At 53.7% G+C, this 18,662-nt stretch overlaps 1 protein-coding gene and 1 long non-coding RNA gene across 7 annotated transcripts in view; one reads left to right on the top strand and one right to left on the bottom strand.

The window, feature by feature from the left end:
- LOC123382356 overlaps nucleotides 1-12,033 on the top strand; it is a 58,473-nt gene extending 46,440 nt beyond the window's left edge. Inside the window, exons 2-3 of the long non-coding RNA XR_006590619.1 lie at nucleotides 1,451-1,540; nucleotides 10,229-12,033. This is a non-coding gene — a long non-coding RNA (uncharacterized LOC123382356). The remainder of the gene's footprint in view (nucleotides 1-1,450; nucleotides 1,541-10,228) is intronic.
- Nucleotides 1-18,662, bottom strand: part of PLCG2 (phospholipase C gamma 2) — a 187,636-nt gene that overhangs the window by 24,167 nt on the left and 144,807 nt on the right. For all 6 annotated transcript variants that reach the window (XM_045046652.1, XM_023245864.2, XM_019820120.3 and 3 more), the window contains 10 exons: nucleotides 17,805-17,876; nucleotides 15,420-15,529; nucleotides 11,466-11,562; nucleotides 10,034-10,100; nucleotides 8,779-8,936; nucleotides 5,331-5,433; nucleotides 3,803-4,012; nucleotides 2,107-2,252; nucleotides 1,412-1,526; nucleotides 404-571 (listed from right to left, as the gene is read on the bottom strand). In XM_045046652.1, the coding sequence (XP_044902587.1) occupies nucleotides 404-571; nucleotides 1,412-1,526; nucleotides 2,107-2,252; nucleotides 3,803-4,012; nucleotides 5,331-5,433; nucleotides 8,779-8,936; nucleotides 10,034-10,100; nucleotides 11,466-11,562; nucleotides 15,420-15,529; nucleotides 17,805-17,876 (1,246 nt within the window). The remainder of the gene's footprint in view (nucleotides 1-403; nucleotides 572-1,411; nucleotides 1,527-2,106; nucleotides 2,253-3,802; nucleotides 4,013-5,330; nucleotides 5,434-8,778; nucleotides 8,937-10,033; nucleotides 10,101-11,465; nucleotides 11,563-15,419; nucleotides 15,530-17,804; nucleotides 17,877-18,662) is intronic.

The following is an 18,662-nucleotide window of genomic DNA, read 5'->3' as shown; positions in this document are numbered from 1 at the left end:
CTCTGTGCCAAATGGAGGCTGTCCCCATGGTAACAGCCGCATGGTCAGCGGTCCGAGCCACCCAATCAGTTTTGCAACAATTTAATACAAACCAGGAGGCGTGCTTTTTGGTTCTTTCTAAAGCCAGCAGCACAGACCAAAAACGATGCTATCCCAAACCAACCATCTCAACTAAAACATCTTCAGGGCGCCTGGGTGGCTCAGTCGGTTGAGCATCTGACTTCGGCTCAGGACATGATCTCACAGTTCATGGGTTCGAGCCCCGCGTTGGGCTCTGTGTTGACAGCTCAGAGCTTGGAGCCTGCTTCGGATGCTGTGTCTCCCTCTCTCTCTGCCCCTCCCCGGCTCTCACTCGCTCTCTCTCAAACATTAAAAAAAAAAAAATTTTTTTTAAACGTCTTACCTGATTTGATTCCTTTGATGGGGTAAGTGGCATGAGCGAGGAAGTTAGGATCACTGAACATATCTTCCTCGTAGACCACAAAGCGCAGAAACGCGAGGTTTGGGTCATAAATTTCAAAGGTCACCTTCTCCTGTGTCGGAGCCCAAACGGGGCTTAGGCCATTGTCATCTGGAAGGAGATCAAGGCTCAGCTGAGGCCCCATTCACCCTGCCCCCTCCTGGTAAAACTGACTCTCTGTCTGTCAGCTCTGAATCTCCTTAGCACCCTGTAAACACATATCTATGCCAAGATCTAAGAAACACTTTCTTCCCGGAAGCAGTTCTGGTAAAGCTGCTCTCATAGGTCTGGTACTTGGAGAGCAGAGAGAAGAGACCACACCCCCTTGCTACAGCAACCATCTCAGCTCCCCGGGTATGGAAGGGGCAGGACAGCAGGAACAGGTGCATGTGGAAGAGATCACAGAGGGAAGAGCCACACTCCGCATCTGGGGAGGGAGGGGGGTCTGGAGTCGTGTGAACCAGCCTCCTGGCTGTCACCCCCTGAGAAATGCCAATGTCACGGGTACACACGTGAGTTCATCAGGCTGTCTTTTACCAGGGCCCGTGAGCCCAGGCCTTAGAAAATTGACAGTTCCTGGCTTCCACTGGAAGAGCAAGCAAGCATTTCTCTGGGCCTCCCTTCCCTCTGAAGGATAAAATCACCCATGTTAGGCTGCAGCCTCTGGGTTAGCCACACCCTCTGTTGTCTCTGTCCCTTAGCCTTGGACACAAGCCTGACTGTGTAGATAAAGTGGGCAGGGAGGGGGGGTATTGCCCAAAGGGGAGCACCCCGGCATCACTGCATAGGGGGCTGGCCCAGGACTCCCAACACAAAGAAACACGGCACTGGGTACCAGCCCACCTAGTTCATCACGGTGCCCTGTGTTTCCCCACCTCCCCGAGCTGAACTGTAGCGGGCACAGGGGATGAAAGAGAAGGTGTGGACAATAGGACACGTGATGCAACTTACTCACAACTGTGGTCTTAAACTTGTTGTTGTCATATTCAGCCCCGCAGATTTCCACCTCCACAAAGGGACATGCGATGCTTCGGCCAAGTTTGGGGAGATGGCGAGCCCCGAGAACCTAGGGCACCAAAGGTAAAAGCTGCAGTTCTCCCCGATCCATCCTGGGAAGCACGGACAAGTTTTATATGGGCGGCATCGCACGGGGCTCAGTCTGGGTTCTACAGCCAGACCAGATGAGGTCCAAGCCAGCCGCGGTTTCTTCACTGAAGCCCTAACAAGCCTCTGCAGTGGTCGGGGAAATGGGGCTGGAGAACAGGTGTTAAGGAGAAGCCAGGATCGGAGCCCCCAGGCCATCATTCTCATGAACCTCCCGAGCACAGAAACGCATCGTCCCTGTGCCCAGGGAGAACCTACAGAGACATCCCAGGAAAGGAGAGGGGAGAAAGTGGTATTCTTTTAAAAAAAAAAAAAAAAGACTTTTTCATTACATATACTTCATTTTTTTTCTTTCTTATGAGACCACCTGCTGAGCCCAGTAAGAGATGGACCTCCTACCTCACCCCCAGGAGACCTGGGGTGGTGACCAAGTCCCCTCCCTGCAACCCGTGGGTGTGCCGTAATTTAGATCCTGAAACAGTGACTGGGTGTTGGTGGTTTACACAAGATGACAGGTGTCACTGGGCAGAGGCCTGAGTTACCTTGACGGTCAGAGTCATCAGAATCTTCCGCTGGGATTCGGGCGGCATGGGGTCGTACTTCTCCGTCCTCATGCTCTCGGGCTGCAGGACGTAGCCTGTCCGCCCGTTGAGTGAGAACAAGGCTTGATTCATCTGCATGTACTTGTCTGGGAAAGCAAGGGAAGGGCAGCTGTGAGTGAGGCAGGACGAGGCTGCCTCTTGGGCCCGAGGCGCTGGGTGGGGCGTCATTTTAGCTGTCTCCAAAAATAATTTCAGGCAGTGGTTAAAATATGCGTTTCAAAAAAAGTCCCAACTGGTGAACACCATCCTAAGTATGACAGTAAAACCTACTCAACGCTGAAGATTTCTTAGAAAAGAATTGGGGTTAATTTTAAAATTTCACTTAAGGGGCGCCTGGGTGGCTCAGTCGGTTAAGCGTCCGACTTCGGCTCAGGTCATGATCTCACGGTCCATGAGTTCGAGCCCCGCGTCGGGCTCTGTGCTGACCGCTCAGAGCCTGGAGCCTGTTTCAGATTCTGTGTCTCCCTCTCTCTCTCTCTGACCTTCCCCCATTCATGCTGTGTCTCTCTCTGTCTCAAAAATAAATAAACGTTAAAAAAAAAATTAGGAAAAATAAAATTTCACTTAAGACCTGTTGCAGAAAGAGAAATCGTTCTAACTCAAATGACAGGGGAAGATCCACACGTGAAAGCGATCTGATAGTGCGTACTATAAATACCTACGCCCTGTTCGAGAAACAGGGACAGTTCGCAAAAAGAAAACGCTTCGTAAAAACATGGTTCACGTTATGCCTAAGGGAAGCCCTAAGTACAACGTGACCATCGTACGGGCAAAGATTGAAAAGTTGGATAAAACTGAGCTCAAGTTTCACTGAAAAGGTGTATTCAAACGTTTTCTCAATTTGCGATCCCACCCAGTCCCTCTGGAGGGCAGCCTGGTGAGGTGTCTGAGCTCAGGCATTGCTGGACTTGGGTGTTCACTGGGTTTCCTCAGGAAAGGTCCACATGCCACTGCTGTAGGACCTAGCCTGTACTTCTGAGAATTCCGTGCCACCGAAGGGCTCCGCCATCTGGGAAGTGGTGCTCACGGAAGGTTACAGAAGTCAAGGCTGTCTGTAATAGCCAATGAGGGAGAGGACCTCAGTGCGCCTCCATGGGGGCACCAGTTGAGTAGATGAGGGATCCATTCAATGGAACCCCCCTACACAGGCCTAAAAACAACATAAAGGAGACTCCTGGTGAATAGCTCTGTCAATAAAAGAGCACAGCACTGTGATTTCTGCTACCATTTGTGGGAAAAAGTTTAGCATGTGGGTTTCTCTCAGCAGGGAGTATCTCTGTAAGAGTCTGAGTATGAAACGCTCAACGAAGGATGGGCCAGAGAAGAGTTCACTAAAGACAGCCACAGAGCACCTGTATGCAGCTGTGCCTGAAGCTGTCTCAACGCCTGGACCTTTTCATTACATGAGCTCAAGTATTTCCTTTCTCACTTAAGCCTCCCTGCTCAGCATCTGTCTTTGCAATGGCAAGTGTCCACTGCCCCTGTCATGGCTCCATTCAGCTGATGGGCCTCACGCTAGCGTGCTGGTTGAACCTTGACAGTTCCTGGGACCAGTCGTGCCTTCTAGGGTAGCATGTCACACTGGTGGCCCCAGCGGACCGAGCCTGGAATGATGCGACCATCCCTGCTCCTTTACCTGGAGTCTGGAAATTGAGTGCCACCATCTGGGAGCCACATAGCCAGAGGCGAAAGGGGTCGTAGTTGGAGGAGTCCACCCTCTGTCCCTTCGGGTAAACACGGGTCAGGCCCTTCTGATTGTACTTGAGGAGGTCGACCGGTTTCTGTCTGACGACACTGTCAGCCTTCGTCTCCACGAAGGAGCGGATTTCTCGGAAGTCGGGGTTTTCTGCACACAGAGAGGGAGTCCCTGTTTATTCTGTGCCTCGTGCATTTTCTTAACGTTTGGTACAACGGCTGGATACACAGGATGTAAACCAAAACCAGGAACCTCAAGGCCAAGACAGTCAAGTGGTTATGATGCCATTTCCATAACCAGTACTGCTATGGGTCCCAGCGCTCCCCCCTGCCTTCTAGTCTCGATTGGTGTAACTTACCTCTTGTTTAAAGCCACCAGCAGCCTTGTACAAGAAAACACAAAGGTGGTATGGTTACAGAAAGGGGGGCAGTAGGGAGTGGCCGCAGTGATCAACGGTAGGACGACATCTGAGGATGTGGTTTCCTCAGCCAAGAGGTAGTGGACCCAAGACGAGTGAACCAGGCACCGTGGAGGAGGGAGAGTCAGCTGCCTGCAGTCAGGGAGGTGCTAGGAGGGGGTGCCCGGAAGGGGAGAAGGAACAGGACAGAAACGTGCAACTACGGTGGTGGCCAGCCCATCAACACGCAGAGTCTGGCCGAGTCTGGTTCTGAGCTCCGCTACCCTTCCCTGCAGGTGGAGGTGCCCAGGGACCCTCCTGGGGAGCAAGTTCTTGGACCAGTTAACTGGGGTTAGTGCTGTTCCTCTGGTCCTCGGTCCTGGACTCAGATTCTTGAGATCAAAGAAAGGGGGAAGATAAAATGAACGGGATTTTACTAGGTCAAAGAACTTGCTCCCTTAGCGACCATCTAAGAAGATTGATATCTGAATCCTTCTGTGGCCAGCTGAATGGCCCCCAAAGGCATCTAGGTCCTTATCCCTGGGGCCTGTGACTTTGTAATGTGTCCGGCAAAGGGACTTTGTGGGTGTGATTCAATTACAGAGCTTGAAAGTGCAGGATCATCTGGGCCCTCAATATAGGGTCCATATAATAGGGAGATTGGGAAGGTTTGGCCACAAGCCCAGGAATGCTAGCAGCCACCACAAGAGGCAAGTCCCGGATTCTCCCCTTGAACTTCTGGACGAACAGGGCCCTGCTGGCACCTGGACGTCAGCCCAGTTGACACTGATGTTGGACCTCTGACCTCCAGGACTGTGAGTTAACAAACAGGTGTTGCTTTTAACCACCAAGTCTGTCCTAACTTGTTAGACCAACAGTGGGAGACGAATCCACCCTCAGAGAGGGTTTTCCTCCTGAAGGTACCGGAAGGGCCTGTTTTGGCTGCATGCTCTGAGAGCACGTGAGAAGGAGCAACGAACCTCTCTCACTTTGTCTTCTGACAGCACCTGACTTAAAAAGGAAACCAGGGTGTTCAGCCAAGGGAGGAGGCAGGGTCAGAGGAGACGGTACCTAAATTGTCCTTGGTCTTGCTGGTGGGCTTGCAGTAGACTACCAGGTCCGAGAGCTCGATGGCGATGGACTGGTTCTTCTCCCAGTACTTCATGTTGTTCTCCTGTTGGAGCCAGCCCCTGGCGTCAGCCCGGAAGCTTCCCCGCGGCCCTGGCCCCCCTTGTCCTCCCGGGCGCCCCTCCACACTCAGATCTTTAGTACAGTTGGATGCTTTCCTTTGCGCTGCCCTCCAACGTTCCCAAGTTGTTTCCACCCAGGATTGGGGTCCAGCTCAGTCTCTGGGCACAGGACGGGGTGGGAGGGGGGCTCCCTTTTGTCGGCACTCTCCTCCACCCTCTGCTCTCAGGCTCCTGCCCCATCCATTCCCCTAAAGCCACCCCAGCAAAGCTCTCCAAGCCCGTGTTCTCATGGGCGCAGCACATCCTGGTTAGAACGTGCTGTCCTCACACCCTCTTCCCTGCGACGTGCCCCTCCCCGTGCCATTGTCCCTCTGGAGACCGCACTGTCCAATCCGTCTCCACGTGCACAAGGATGAGTGCCTGCCTCCCCCCACACCAGCCAACTCTCTCCCGTCTCACCAAATTCTGACCCTTTCTTGCACTGACGAAGGGGGAGCCTTGAGAGAAAATTACATGCAGGCGAAAACTGGGGCCACTCAGCTTCGGGCGTCGCACGCTAAGTGCAGGAGGGCAGTTGCTGAGGGTAACCTCCATCTGCCCCAAGAGGGGGAGTGGTGTCCATTTTGCAAAGAAACCGAAGTATACAGAGGTTGAGTGGCCTCCACGGCGGGGCGGTGACCAGACCCGATGCTTATGCACCGGGCTTCACCGAGTCCCTTCTCCGTCATCTTTTTTAAAGGGCCCCAGAGTTCACCTCCCCAGTCCCTCTGAACCACAGCACAGACCTCCTGCTCCTCACCCTGCACCTCCCCCCATCCTTCCTCTGCCACTCCATGAGATCTCTCCTTCCACATCCACCTCAAGCATGCCTGCTCCGGGAAGTCTTCCTGGATAACTCCAGCCAGGATGAGGACAGGGATGGTGCCATTCACCAGCAGTGCCCACCCCTGTCCCCACAGACACAGGTGTGGGTAGCAAGTATTCAGGTGACCGGGGGTGACGTGGTGAGAGAGGCTTTTGAAAAGCACCTGGTGTAACAGCAGGAACTGGAACCAGACACTGGTTCAAAAGTTGGCCCTCCGTTGACTGGCCGTGGCCACTGAGCACATCGTGTAGTCTCTCTGTGCCTCAGTCTCCACAACGATAAAAGGAGGCTAACCAGAGGAGTCCCCTTCTAGAGTACTGAGACTTAAGCAAAGAACCCTTTGCACCCCACCAGGGGTGTGGGAAACAACCAGTGGGGCCAGAGTGCCCCCCAACACCGCCTCCCCAGTGACCACAGAATCGCATCAGACAAGGGTGGGTGAAGCATGCTACATGTGTCTCGAATTACAGAAACTGCCTCCCAAAGCACAGAGCGATGACAAGCCATGGGTGTCACTTTTTCCCAACCTCAGCAGAAAACGATGTCCATTCAAGACGAAAGACCCATTGCTGCATCAAAATTGTGTAACAATTACTCTCCAGACCTGTAGACTGCACCCACTGGGCTCTCCGAGAACCTGAAAGCACAGCTTCCCTAGTCAGGCTTTGGAAACTCACTAACCAGACAGATCTTAGTGCCCGGTCTCTTGCCCTCCACCGTGAAATCGTGAAATCGCAGAGCCCTGAGCAGGGTGTCAGGGACAGGCATGACAGTAGGGCTGTGGCAAGGAGCCCCCGGCAGTGAGCTGAGCATTCATCGTGTTGGTTTCCCCAGCGACGCCGGGCGGCTGGGGAAAAGGGAGGGATGCAGTGGTTTCTGCTGACTGCTGTTTTCTTAACCTTCCCACATAATAATGAGAATTAGCAGACGTAAAAACCAATTAAGGAAGAATGTAGATCAAAGGCAGAGAACAGGAGCCTTGAAGAGCCAGGCTTGATTTCAGAAACCTTCATGTGAGGACAGAGAGCCTTCGAGTAACTGCATTTTTCTCCACTAAAAGCAGCAGAGAGTGCCAGGATGTACCCCACACTCCATCCGTGCCATAGGTGGCTCGGGGGCCTGAGGTCTGCAGGGCACAGCTGCTCACTGCTCTCCCGCTAGTGTTTTCTCCACTCCTGGCCAGGCTGGGGGTGGGGAGGGACCCAAATACTAGAAGATGCTCAGGACGCCAGCATCACATACTAACGGTGCCATACGATCACGATGACCACCATTTACCCAGGATGGGGGACAGCAGTACAAGATCGGAAGAACTCATCTTCCAAATGAACCCCAGGATCATGATGCCTCCCTGTGCCACATCAGAGGCACCGAAGGGCAGAAGGGATGCCCCCCAGCAACAAGAGCAGGAGCAGCCGTGTTGGCCACAAGCTCGGGGCTCATCCCAAGTGCCTGGGGATGGAGTGACAAGCCTCTAGTCCCTGACTAGACTCGAGCACAAGGAAAGACCGGGCCACTAGGGGGGGTGACGCTCCCACTACATGGGAGAAGGAGACTCATCAACTGTAACCAGGGGTCACAGGGACCCAGAGTCCTGGCAAAGCTTAGAAATCGGTCCTTTGGGTCAGTATCTGCCTTAGAAACAACTGGGCACGTGGGAAACCCTACAATTTCTTTCCAGGTCTGTGGCCACAAGAAAGGATGGATGGTACTTGCTCCATCCTCCAAGATACAGCAAGTGTCCCATGTCTTCGTGGTAGGACAGAGTGATGCTGAAGGACTGTTCCCTGAGGTCTGCCGTGTGTCAACCCCGGGACCCACTGCTCTTCATGCGTCGTCTCATTTCATCCCTCCCTCATCTTGTGACTTACGGACTGGGCTCATCTGACAGATAAGAAAACTAAGGCCTAGAGAAATGTGGGTCCAGCCCTGCCTAATTCTCAACCTCCTGTTCTCACTCAGAACATCGCCCTTCTGAAAACACCTCCAGCCTAACACGAGGGCTCCAGTTATGATAAACGCTGAAAGGTCCACTTCCATCTGGAGCCCAGGTTCCTCCACAAGAAAACAAACTTGCAGAGGGCCAGAAGGGGGTCGTGTTGAGCACAAGGGGCCACTATGGGTCCAGGGGCCTGAGCTCAGGAAATGCCTCCTATGGGGGAGGATCCAAGCTGTGCCGAACAATATTGACAAACAAGAGAACATTCAAAATGAGGAACACAGTACTTTCTCGTTGAGATAGGGCCAGCCCGGCCCCAAATATCGAGTTATGGCTCCACACACGCCCAGCCTGCTGAGGGTTCGAACTAGACCCAGCTTTCCCGGAGACCACCAGTGGCCCTTTCCCCTCCATGATGGTGGGCACTCCTATGGCCCAAACCACCCCCCCCCCCGGAAGTCTTCCCTCAAAGGGAAGACCCGACCCCGCCTCCGCAGAGGGAGCCCGGATGAGCCAAGCCCCTACCTTGGTGTCCATCTTCCAGGTGATCTCCCGGATGCTCTGAAACCACTCAAAGAGCTCCTCGACCCTGTCTGTGGCAAACTCCACCGGAGGGTCGCCTTGCTTCTTGGGCTCCAGGATGAACACGAACGCCTTCTGGTTTTTCCCCTGCGGGGCTTTCACTTTGGGAGAGAATAACGAAGTCTTGAGCAGCCTCCCGGAAGGCCAGATGGCACGCGGCCCAAGCCGCCTCTCTCACGAAGCCAGCCCAAGTGCCACTGCCCCAGCCGTGGTCAGCGTGGACCGGGGCATCTGCCTTAGGGCGGGCGGGGTCTGGCCTCTTCACCTACATCACGGCCTGGGAGACACAGCGGGCCGAGCGGCGTTCTCCCAGGAGTTCTGTCTGCACCCTAAGCCCCCGTACCTGCGAATGTGACCTGACTGGAAATAAAGGATCTTCGCAGATGTACTTAAGGATCCTGAGAGGAAATCACTCTGGAGTTAGGATTTCTAAATACAACAACTAACGTCCTTACCAGAGGAAGGAGAGGGAAATTTGAGACACAGACACAGGAAAGACGGCCCCTGAAGACAGAGGCAGACATTGGAATGGTGCAGCCACAAGCCAAGGGGCGCCAAAGATCTCCAGGAGCCACCAGAAGCTAGGAGACAGGCATGCGATAGACGCTCTCTGCAGAGAAAGTATTTTCTAGAAAGAAAATTAAGGCCATGAGAGGAGAAATTATCTGCTCAGCAACCTCACTGGCTGAGATGTCTGAGGTCTTCTGTGCCAGGTAGCATCCTAAAGCACGTTACATGTGCCGTCTCTTAATCCTCATCCCACCCTTTTGGGGTATCACTCTTCTATGTACGTGGCAGGAGAGGACACAGAGGCATTGGTGGGGAAGTAATGCGTGGAGGGGCACAGAGCTGGTAACGGCAGGGCTGAGGCTCAAAGCAGACCCGGCTCCAAGCTCCCTCTGGATAACCCCGGGGCCGTCCCCCTGTGCTCTGCAAACGTAAGGCAGATGGCCTAACGGCAGTGTGGGTGAGGGCCCTGCCCCCCCTCATCTCTTGGCTGGCCGCAGGACCTCAGCCGGGTCCCACGGTCGGGGATGGGCGTGGGCTCCTCCTCTGGGAGTAGGAACACAGACTCCGTGTCCTGTGCCCAGGCTAACGGCTGGATGGACTGCAGCCGCCTCCCCGCCTGGGGCGCTTCCGAGGCGGGGCCGTGGGGGACCTGGGTGGCGATCCACGCTGAGACCGTGTGTGCACGTACCGACGTTATAGGTGTTGAGATCCAGTATTCCTCTGCAAAGAGACCCTAAGGGATTGTCTTCAATAATCTGTGAGGAAACAAGACATAACTCAAGTTAGTCTTAACGGGAATAATAAAAAGACAACCAGTTTCCAAAGCGCACCGTTTAGCAGAGACACCGCCTGCAGAACTGTTTAAAATGCATTTTCATTACAGGATCCACCCGTGGGGAGAGCGCTGAATAATAAAGCATGCTGCCGACGGGGACCCAGCCGTGAGCGGGTGCCAGCAGGTCCGCCAGTTCATTTTCCAATCTGTAAAAACAAGCCGTCTGAATTCCGGAACGGGTCTGGAAGCATCGCGCTGGGTCTGGTTCCAAGACAACGTCCTAGACGCGCATTCAGACGTGGCTGTGAGAGGGGACCGTCCAGCCTCCCGGAGCCCAGCTCGAGAGCCTCCTGTGGCTTCTCAGGTCCTCGGGGAGCAATGGCCGCACTCTGAGATCTGCCTGACGGGCCGTCCAGGCCCCGGCCAGCCTTCCAGCTCCCCCTCCCACCACACGTTTGCTGCATCCCAGCGCCCACGTGCGACAGAGAACGTCTGGGTCTCAGGACAGCTAGCAGACCTGCGTCTGCCCCCTGCTTGTAAGGCCCGCCCCCACCCCACCAGGCCAAGGCCGACTGGGGGGTAAGGGCCACACGGGACAGACGCGGTGAGGGGTCACGTCCCTGCCACAGGCCCGGCGTGCCGGACACAGCCACGTTCCCACCACCACACCTTCCGTGAGGCTGTGCCTCCCGCCTGGTTTCCCTTCTGCCAGTCCCGCTACTGGTCTCCAACTGGACTTCTGAGACTCGAACGCCCATTACTCTGTGCAGCCCTCCCAGATTGCCCCAACTCCCTGAGGACGTTCCTTGGGCTCGGAAAGGCCTTAAGGTGCTCATTACGACAAGTCCGTCCTCGGCCCAGTGTCGTCACCTAACAGCAGATGTTCTTTAGGCCTTCGGGGCAAGAGGAGGCTGGGGGACAGACACCAGGTTGGCAGTGTCACCCCGAGGGCCTCAATTCACTGCCACTCAAGCCCACCTGCTTTCTCACACCAAGCACGTCCCGAATGTCTGGCGGCCAAACTAAATGTGTTCCATTTGCAAGCTGCTTTAAGCAAAGGACAAATTCCCCGTTTGGCCATTTTCGCTCCGGAGGGACCTGTCCTGCATATGCAAAGCCTTCCAGCCCGGCACAACCTGATTAAAACATGACAGGCTTGTCACAGTGACTTTCACCCCCAGCAACTCCGGGGACAATCCCGACTTCCCTGTCACCCCGTCGTCCCTGTTCCGGTGCTCCACAGGGACCACGCAGCAGCATGTGTGACAGGAACCCACGGAGACGGCTCCCCGGATTGCTGAGAAGCCGGGTCCGCAGGGGTCCCTGTGTGACAGTCCAGACTCACCTGCTTTTCCAGTTCTTCCACATCGACCGTTGAAATGTCCTCAACATAGTTGGATGGGAAGTATTGCTGGATCCTGGTCCCATAGTCTCCTTTCCACCTGGGGAAAAACAGAGGGCATCAGAGGGCCTTCGTGGGGCAGAGTTAATAATCCATCACTGTTCGTCAGATCCCAGCTGCCGGCTGGGGCGAGGCAGCAGGTGGCCAAGCGACCAGAGGCCGTGGTCATTATCTGTGACAACAGAGCATTTCAAAGGGGTCATCGGCTTTTTTTCAAATTAGCAGTGAGTGAGCACAGGGTCAGCGCCCTCCCTACAATAGAATTCTAACGTTTGGTCAAAGACACCAGAAGCTTCGGTGCTTTACGTGGACGTCAGAGGCCATTTGGGACAAAAGCTCAAGTCTAGAGCATTCCCAACCCCACTTCAGGGAGGGCTGTGAACTTAGGGATAAGGACAGAGTAAGGAAGGTTCTGGAGCCCTACAGGCTGGCATCACATTCTGGCTCCACCGCCAACTACATAGGCACTCTGTGCCCCAGACTCTCCATCCATAAAATGGGGATAATCTAACTGCCTCCCTCAGAGCATTTTTTTTATGTTTATTTTTGAGAGACAGAGAGAGAGAACATGAGCAGGGGAGGGGCAGGGAGGGAGGGAGACACAGAATCCGAAGCAGGCTCTAGGCTCTGAGCTGTCAGCACAGAGCCCGACGCGGGGCTCGAACTCACGGACAGCAAGATCATGACCTGAGCCGAAGTCGGGCACTCAACCAACTGAGCCACACAGGCGCCCCTCATATATGTTTTTTAAAACTTTATTTATTTTTGAGAGAGAGAGGGGAGGGGGAGACACAGAACCCGAAGCAGCTCCAGGCTCCGAGCTGTCAGCACAGAGCCCGACGTGGGGCTCCAACTCACAAACCTTGAGATAGTGACCTGAGCCAAAGTTGGGCGCTTAACCCACTGAGCCACCCAGCCGCCCCCTCCCCTCAGAGGATTTTATTGGAACCACAGGGCCTAGCACATGCTGAGCAGTTTTAACAGCATCCAGTATACAGTAAGTGCTCAAATAACGTTCTTGTTACTCAGCTAAAATACTGCCCTCCCTCAACCTTCTTGCCTCCTCTGACGGCACTGATAACAAGGAACATAACTGATCTCTGTATGTGTCTCAACTCCACCAAACTGTGGTCACCTCCAAGATTCTTCCCCGAAGCAGTGCCCAGGCACACAGGGCTACTCCCTCCAAGCGTCCTCCTGTAGGCACACTCTGCAGCCAGGAGGCTCTTTCCAGAACCCATCTCTGACCTCACCACACCCACAGCTTCCAAAGTCTTCAGAATCAAGCCCAGACTCTTTCACCTGACCCCGGGCACTCTCGGACCTTAACTCCTGTCTGTGACTCAAACTTGACCCTCATCCCAGACCACCTGTCACCTCCACCCTTCTGTCCCTGCCATGCCGCCTAGCTTCCATGCCTCAGTCCATGCCCTTCGTATCCAGCTTGTGCCTACTAACCATTTAAGACTCAGCTCAGGAATGCCTCTCCCAGGGAGCCTTCCCTGACTGCCGCCTAGGCCGAGTGTTCTTCCTCTGTGCTCCGTGGCATCTGTCCCCACAGCTGTGGAGGCAGTGTGCACCTTTCATATAACGTCTATCTCTGTCTTCCCCACTATGTGAGACCTTTCTCGATCTTACCAAATCAGTACTCGGGGGTTGTGGGAAGCATTTAGTAAATGATGACCTGAATCCCAGCAGAGGGAGGACCGATGGTCCCGTGGCCTGGTGGAAATACAGGTTTGCCAGCCACCCACCTCACCTCCATTTCTCCAGACCCATTTCAGGCAAACACTGGCTGTATTCAGGGTGACTATAAATACTGTTTGCCCCAAACTAGGCAGGCCATACCTGTGGTCGAGGTACAATTATTAAAAAAAAAAAACTTTTTAAAAAATTATTTATTTATTTTGAGAGAGAGACCATCCCAAGCAGGCTCCACACTTCCGGCACAGAGACCAACATGGGGCTTGATTTTGCAAACCGTGAGATCATGACCTGAGCTGAAATCAAGAGTGGGATGCTTAATCAACTGAGCCAGCCAGGCACCCCCAGGGGTCATTATTAACAATCCCATTCCCTTCATTCTCAAAGGCATCCCAGTTTGGACAAAACCCCCACCATTTTGGAACTAGGCTGGGAGGATGCACAGGAGAGTGGCACAGTGACAACACCCCACTAGGTGGTGCCATTGCCACCAGACAGAAGGGAGGGGACCTCTGCAGGGCAGTTGACCCACAGCCCCTCGCCAACGCCACTTACACCAGCACCTCAGTTCACCTCAGGAGCCCTGGAAATGACAAGCACCCCACCTCGGACGTGTGCAAAGGCAGGAGGGCTGTGCCACGCATGGAAAAGTGTGTGATTTAAAGAGATCACCTGGGGTCTACCTGCTACTTGGTCCAAGTCACCCACACAAACGGAACGGGGACCTCAACAGAGGGAGGGTGCAGAAGGGGGCATCGTGGGCCCAGGGGAGACCCGGGTTCTGGCTGTGCCCCTCAGGGAGAGGCGGGTCCACAACATGGCTGGCAAGCTGCGGCTGGGAGCCTCACAGAGGAGCTCCAGGGTCTCCGTGGGGAGGCCACACGGGACAGCTGAGCCCCAACCCCAGCTTCAGCAGATCGCTCTGTTGTTAACCTTTTTTTGACGCTGGGGATCCAGGGAAGATTTGGATTAGAAACAGGGCATCTCGAGGCTCCTGGGTGGCTCAGTCGGTTAAGCGTCAGACTTCGGCTCAGGTCATGAGCATGCCGTTTGTGAATTTGAGCCCCGCGTCGGGCGGGTTCTGTTCTGACAGCTCGGAGCCTGGAGCCTGTTTCAGATTCTGTGTCTCCCTCTCTCTCTCAAAAATAAAAAAATTAAAAGGAGGGCATTCTCAAAAAGCAAAACAAAACAACAACACGAAAACAACTTTGAAAACCCCTGAACTTAGTACATGCGTCAAGTCAGGAGTAGGGGCTCTGGAGTCAGAAGGCCTGGCTTCAGATCTCAGCCTGCTGTGCGGCCCTGGACAAGTTACTGTACTTATCTGTGCCTCACAGTTTCCTCACGTGTACAATGCAGGTAACACCAGAACCTCTGAGGGCCACTGTGTGGGTTTATAGGAGTTACTTCAGATGACGTGCTCACGATGGTTCCTGACACAAAGAGGCGCTCCTATCAAGCTGCTGTTCACATTTCTCCATCAGGTCCAGCTATCTTGCGGGACAAAAGGATGCTGCGCTTGTGAATTGAATCCCTGGGGGTGCTCGTGGTTACCAACAAGTTCTTATCGCTCATAGGGAAAAATAGTCCTGCAAAAACACCCGTCTAGGGACTTATGGATGGGCAGCACAACTTTTTTCGATTTTTGCCCCAGGTGAAAAGAGAGAAAAGGTCACTGAGCCCCAGCACACCCAGGTATCTGTGACCTAAAAACGTCCCTGCTTCAGTCCGGGGTAGGGCCGCTGCACAGGACTAGGCATCAGCGTAAGAATCTGAACTCAGAAGAATACACAGGCTCGTGTCGTGGGAAGGACCTGCACTATTTAATAGCTGTACAACCTTGTAAAGCCTCATTTGCCATCTCTGTAAAATGGGGAGACCCACAGTCAACTCCGAGGGTTGTAATGAGAATGTGGTTAGACCACGTATGAAAGCAAGTGACACAGAGGAAGGGCTCGGTAAGTGGCCGCTGCTGTTATAACTAAAATAATATTTAATATGATGTGAAATACGGGGGTTTATCTGCTTTTCTGAATACAGCATGTATCAAACCACCTTCCCGGGGAGGGTACAAGAGTCAAAGCCAGCCGGGAACAGCAGAGAAAGGGCGTCAGAGCTCAGCCGGGACCCGAGTCTCACTGGCAAGAAGGGACAAGTTCATCCAGCAAGCAGCCCAGCCCCCCTCAGCCTTACCAGCCCCAGGGCTCCTTGGAGACGTTGTGAATGAGGGCCCCACGGCAGAAGCTCAGCTCATCGCTTCGCTTGGCTTTGTAGTCATACAGAGCTTTGACGGTCCTCTGAGGCTTTGAGGGAAAACAAGAAGGAGAAGGTCAGGCTGGGCGACACAAGCAGAGAGAGGGGTCTGCGTTGGTTCCGCTCTTTAGGGAACAGGGAGCTTCAGTCCAAGGTTACAGCACCATCTGCTGGCCAAGAGCTAGTAATGCATTGCCAAGGAGCTCCCAAAGTCACCAGGGAATGTGGATGAGGACCGGCCCCCTAAGGTCAACCAGGGGCTAAGTGGCTGAGCTCAGAAATAAATCAGTTACGGCCATAGTTCACGCTGGTCTTCTGTAAGAAGCAACGTGGGTTCTAGGCGGACGTAAGGACACATTTTCCCCCATCAACCTCCCAGGCCACTGCCAGGCTCCAAGGCTATAAGGTGCAGCCAGTGGCAAAGGGAGGTGCCATAGAGTGGCTTCCACGAGGAGCGAGTCTCCAGCCTGACAGAGGGCAGGAGGAGGCCTCATGGCAGGCCCCCCACGAACGAGAGAAATAAGCTGTCCATCAGGTGACCAGGTTGGCAGACGGCACAACAAAATGACTAAGAGCAAATGCCCCGGAGCCAGACCGCCCGGGGCCACGTTCCAGCTCTGTATCTTGCTAGCTATGCCGAGGGCACAGAAACTGTACCCGATGCACGGGATTAATGGGCTGTCAGGTGCTTAGAACAAGGCTTGATATGTGGCCATCCAGCCAGACGCGTCCCCTATTACGACTGATATAGTCTTTCCAGTTCCAAGAACTCCTCCCAAGGAAACGATGCAAAGAGATGCCCAAAGCCTCACAGGTGACGTTCCTTTTACTGTTAACTAGAAGGACAAAGACTAGAGATGACGTACACGGCCACTGAGGGGGACATAGCTAAACCGGCACAGCCACCCAGAACATTCTGCAGCATTAAAAACCCATTTTTTTTTTTTTTAAGTCAAAACCGCAAGCCATGTATTTTCCCTCAATTACCTGGCCTACCAGTTTGAGCCAGAATAGTCACGAGGCAAATCAGCAAAGGAGAAATCCACACAGGACAAGCAGCAAGTGAACAGAGCAGAATAGAAATGGCAAGTGTGGGTGGTGGGGATTGTAAAATACGTCTCCATGCAGGCAGAGACCCAGGAATGCAGACAGCGACCGGGTTAGGAGGGTGAGACCGGGGCTAATTATTTTCCTCATCTTCAGAGTGGGTTTTTTTTTTTTTAATTGTTCAACCGTTTTCCATCATAATAACAGCGGTAATTTTCTTTTGAGGCGCTCGCCATAGTCTGGCAGTCGGCGAACAAATGCAGCCACAGTCGTGTTTTACTTGCCTCACTTATAGGATGATTTTCTCTGCAACTTGGGTTAAAATTTAAAAATGGGGCAAATTCACATCAAGGACCTGGATGATTGGTGTGCCTTGAGAAATCAGAAAAGCTGGCCTGCTCTCTGGCAAGGCAGCCATCAAGCGCCAACGGGCACAGCTGCCTTCGAGATGGGGTGTGAGTTCCTCAGTTTACCACAGTCTCCACCATCCCCTGACACCTGGCTGACACGAGGTCATGTCATTCTTATTACCAAAGCCTTCTTCCCAATAAAAGTCCTCTAATAATTTCACACACAGCCCATGTGTCCACATCCTTGCAAGCCTTCATTTCTTGCTGAAAGGGATTTGCATTGGCCAAGGATTATAAATTAAAAAAAAAAAGAAAGAAAGAAAAGAAGGTCGTCTCTGGATTTCTACAGAGCCCATCATCAGGGCCCTTTCCTTAGCAAGACATGAACTGCGTGCCATATCCAACCCTGCCCCGAAAGAAAATTCGCCATCATTCTTCCTCTGCGGCTCAAACTCTGTGTGAGATGAAACCAGAACGAGGAGGGGCTGGGGGCCAAGAGTAAAAACCCGCCCCCCTCCCCCCTACACCGAGTGAAATCACACAGCAGCCAGGGTGGGAATAGGAGATAACGTGCACGCTGCAAAGGGGTCGGTGAACCAAACGGAATTCATAAACACCACGGGCTCAGTCAGTGAGCAAGAAACATTTGAAAGATTTTTAATTAGAAGCTGTTTGGCCCAAAGGTGGTTCATCAAACCTCAGAATTTTAGCAAGGCGCGGTTGCGTTTGGGTAGAATTCTATTAACCTCTTCCTGGAAACCAGATTTCACATTGTCAATCATCATTTCTTCTCAAAAAAAAAAAAAAAAGGGTGGGGAGGGGAAGCCAAGTTTGCCCAAATGTTCCCTTGCTCTGTTGTAGCTGGGAGGGGACCCCATGCCATGCCAGGGACCCGGTAATGGCGTGAATTGCAAGGCTGGCTCCATACCATGGACGGGTTGATTTCACTGGGATCCACATACATCCTGCTGACGTCATAGAGGGAGTTGATATCTCGTTCCTGGAAAAGAACAGAGCGGAATAAATGGAAGCATCCAAGGTCCTGGGGCAGCCCGACACAGAACACGGGCTCCAGGCAGCTCTCTGACACAAGGGTTGAAACCTCACAGTTCAACTCCTGCCTCCTGGCAGAGATGGTGAGAAGCCCGAACTCGGAAACTTGCCCCCCACATGAGAGAGGGCCCTAGGCCGGCCTACCGTGTGCCAGGCCCTACACTCCTTTGTGAAGACACAAACCCTGGGACCCGGAGGCGTGCTGCCACAACTCATGGCCCACAAGAGCCCGGCGCCCACGTCTCCCTGACCCACGTTCCGAGTCGGCAGCTGTAGACCGGCCCCCGTGGAACCATTTAGACGATGGGAGCTGGCAAATGCCACGAACCCAGACAGGTCACATTCACCAGCACACCCTGGAGACCCTGCCTGCCCTCTGATGTCGGTCACTGTCCCTCAGGGTCACCCCAGGGCGTGTGCCGTGGCTGCTCCCTTGACCTAGAACTGGCTTCCTCTGTAGCTTCCCATGGCCCAATCACTCCCTATCAGGTTTGGGCTTGTGTTTTAAGCCTCTCAAGGAGACCTTTTCTGAGCTCTCCGGCTCAACCCAAAGCAGCACCCAACCTCTCTGTGTCTGCGTCACTGCAATCCATGCTGCCGGGGACATTTTCTTCACGTGACTGCAGGCCTGTCCTGAACCTAAATCTCCTGAGGCAGACTTTTGTTCCTCACACTCCCAGTAGCTTGGACCAGTCCTGGCTCATGGTGGCTGTGTCCTAAATCTCTCCTCAAT

This window comes from Felis catus, chromosome E2 (genome assembly GCF_018350175.1).
Source record: "Felis catus isolate Fca126 chromosome E2, F.catus_Fca126_mat1.0, whole genome shotgun sequence".
Lineage (NCBI taxonomy): Eukaryota > Metazoa > Chordata > Mammalia > Carnivora > Felidae > Felis > Felis catus.
The sequence above is the reverse complement of the archived record's forward strand: the minus strand, read 5'-3'. Positions and strand labels throughout refer to the sequence as shown.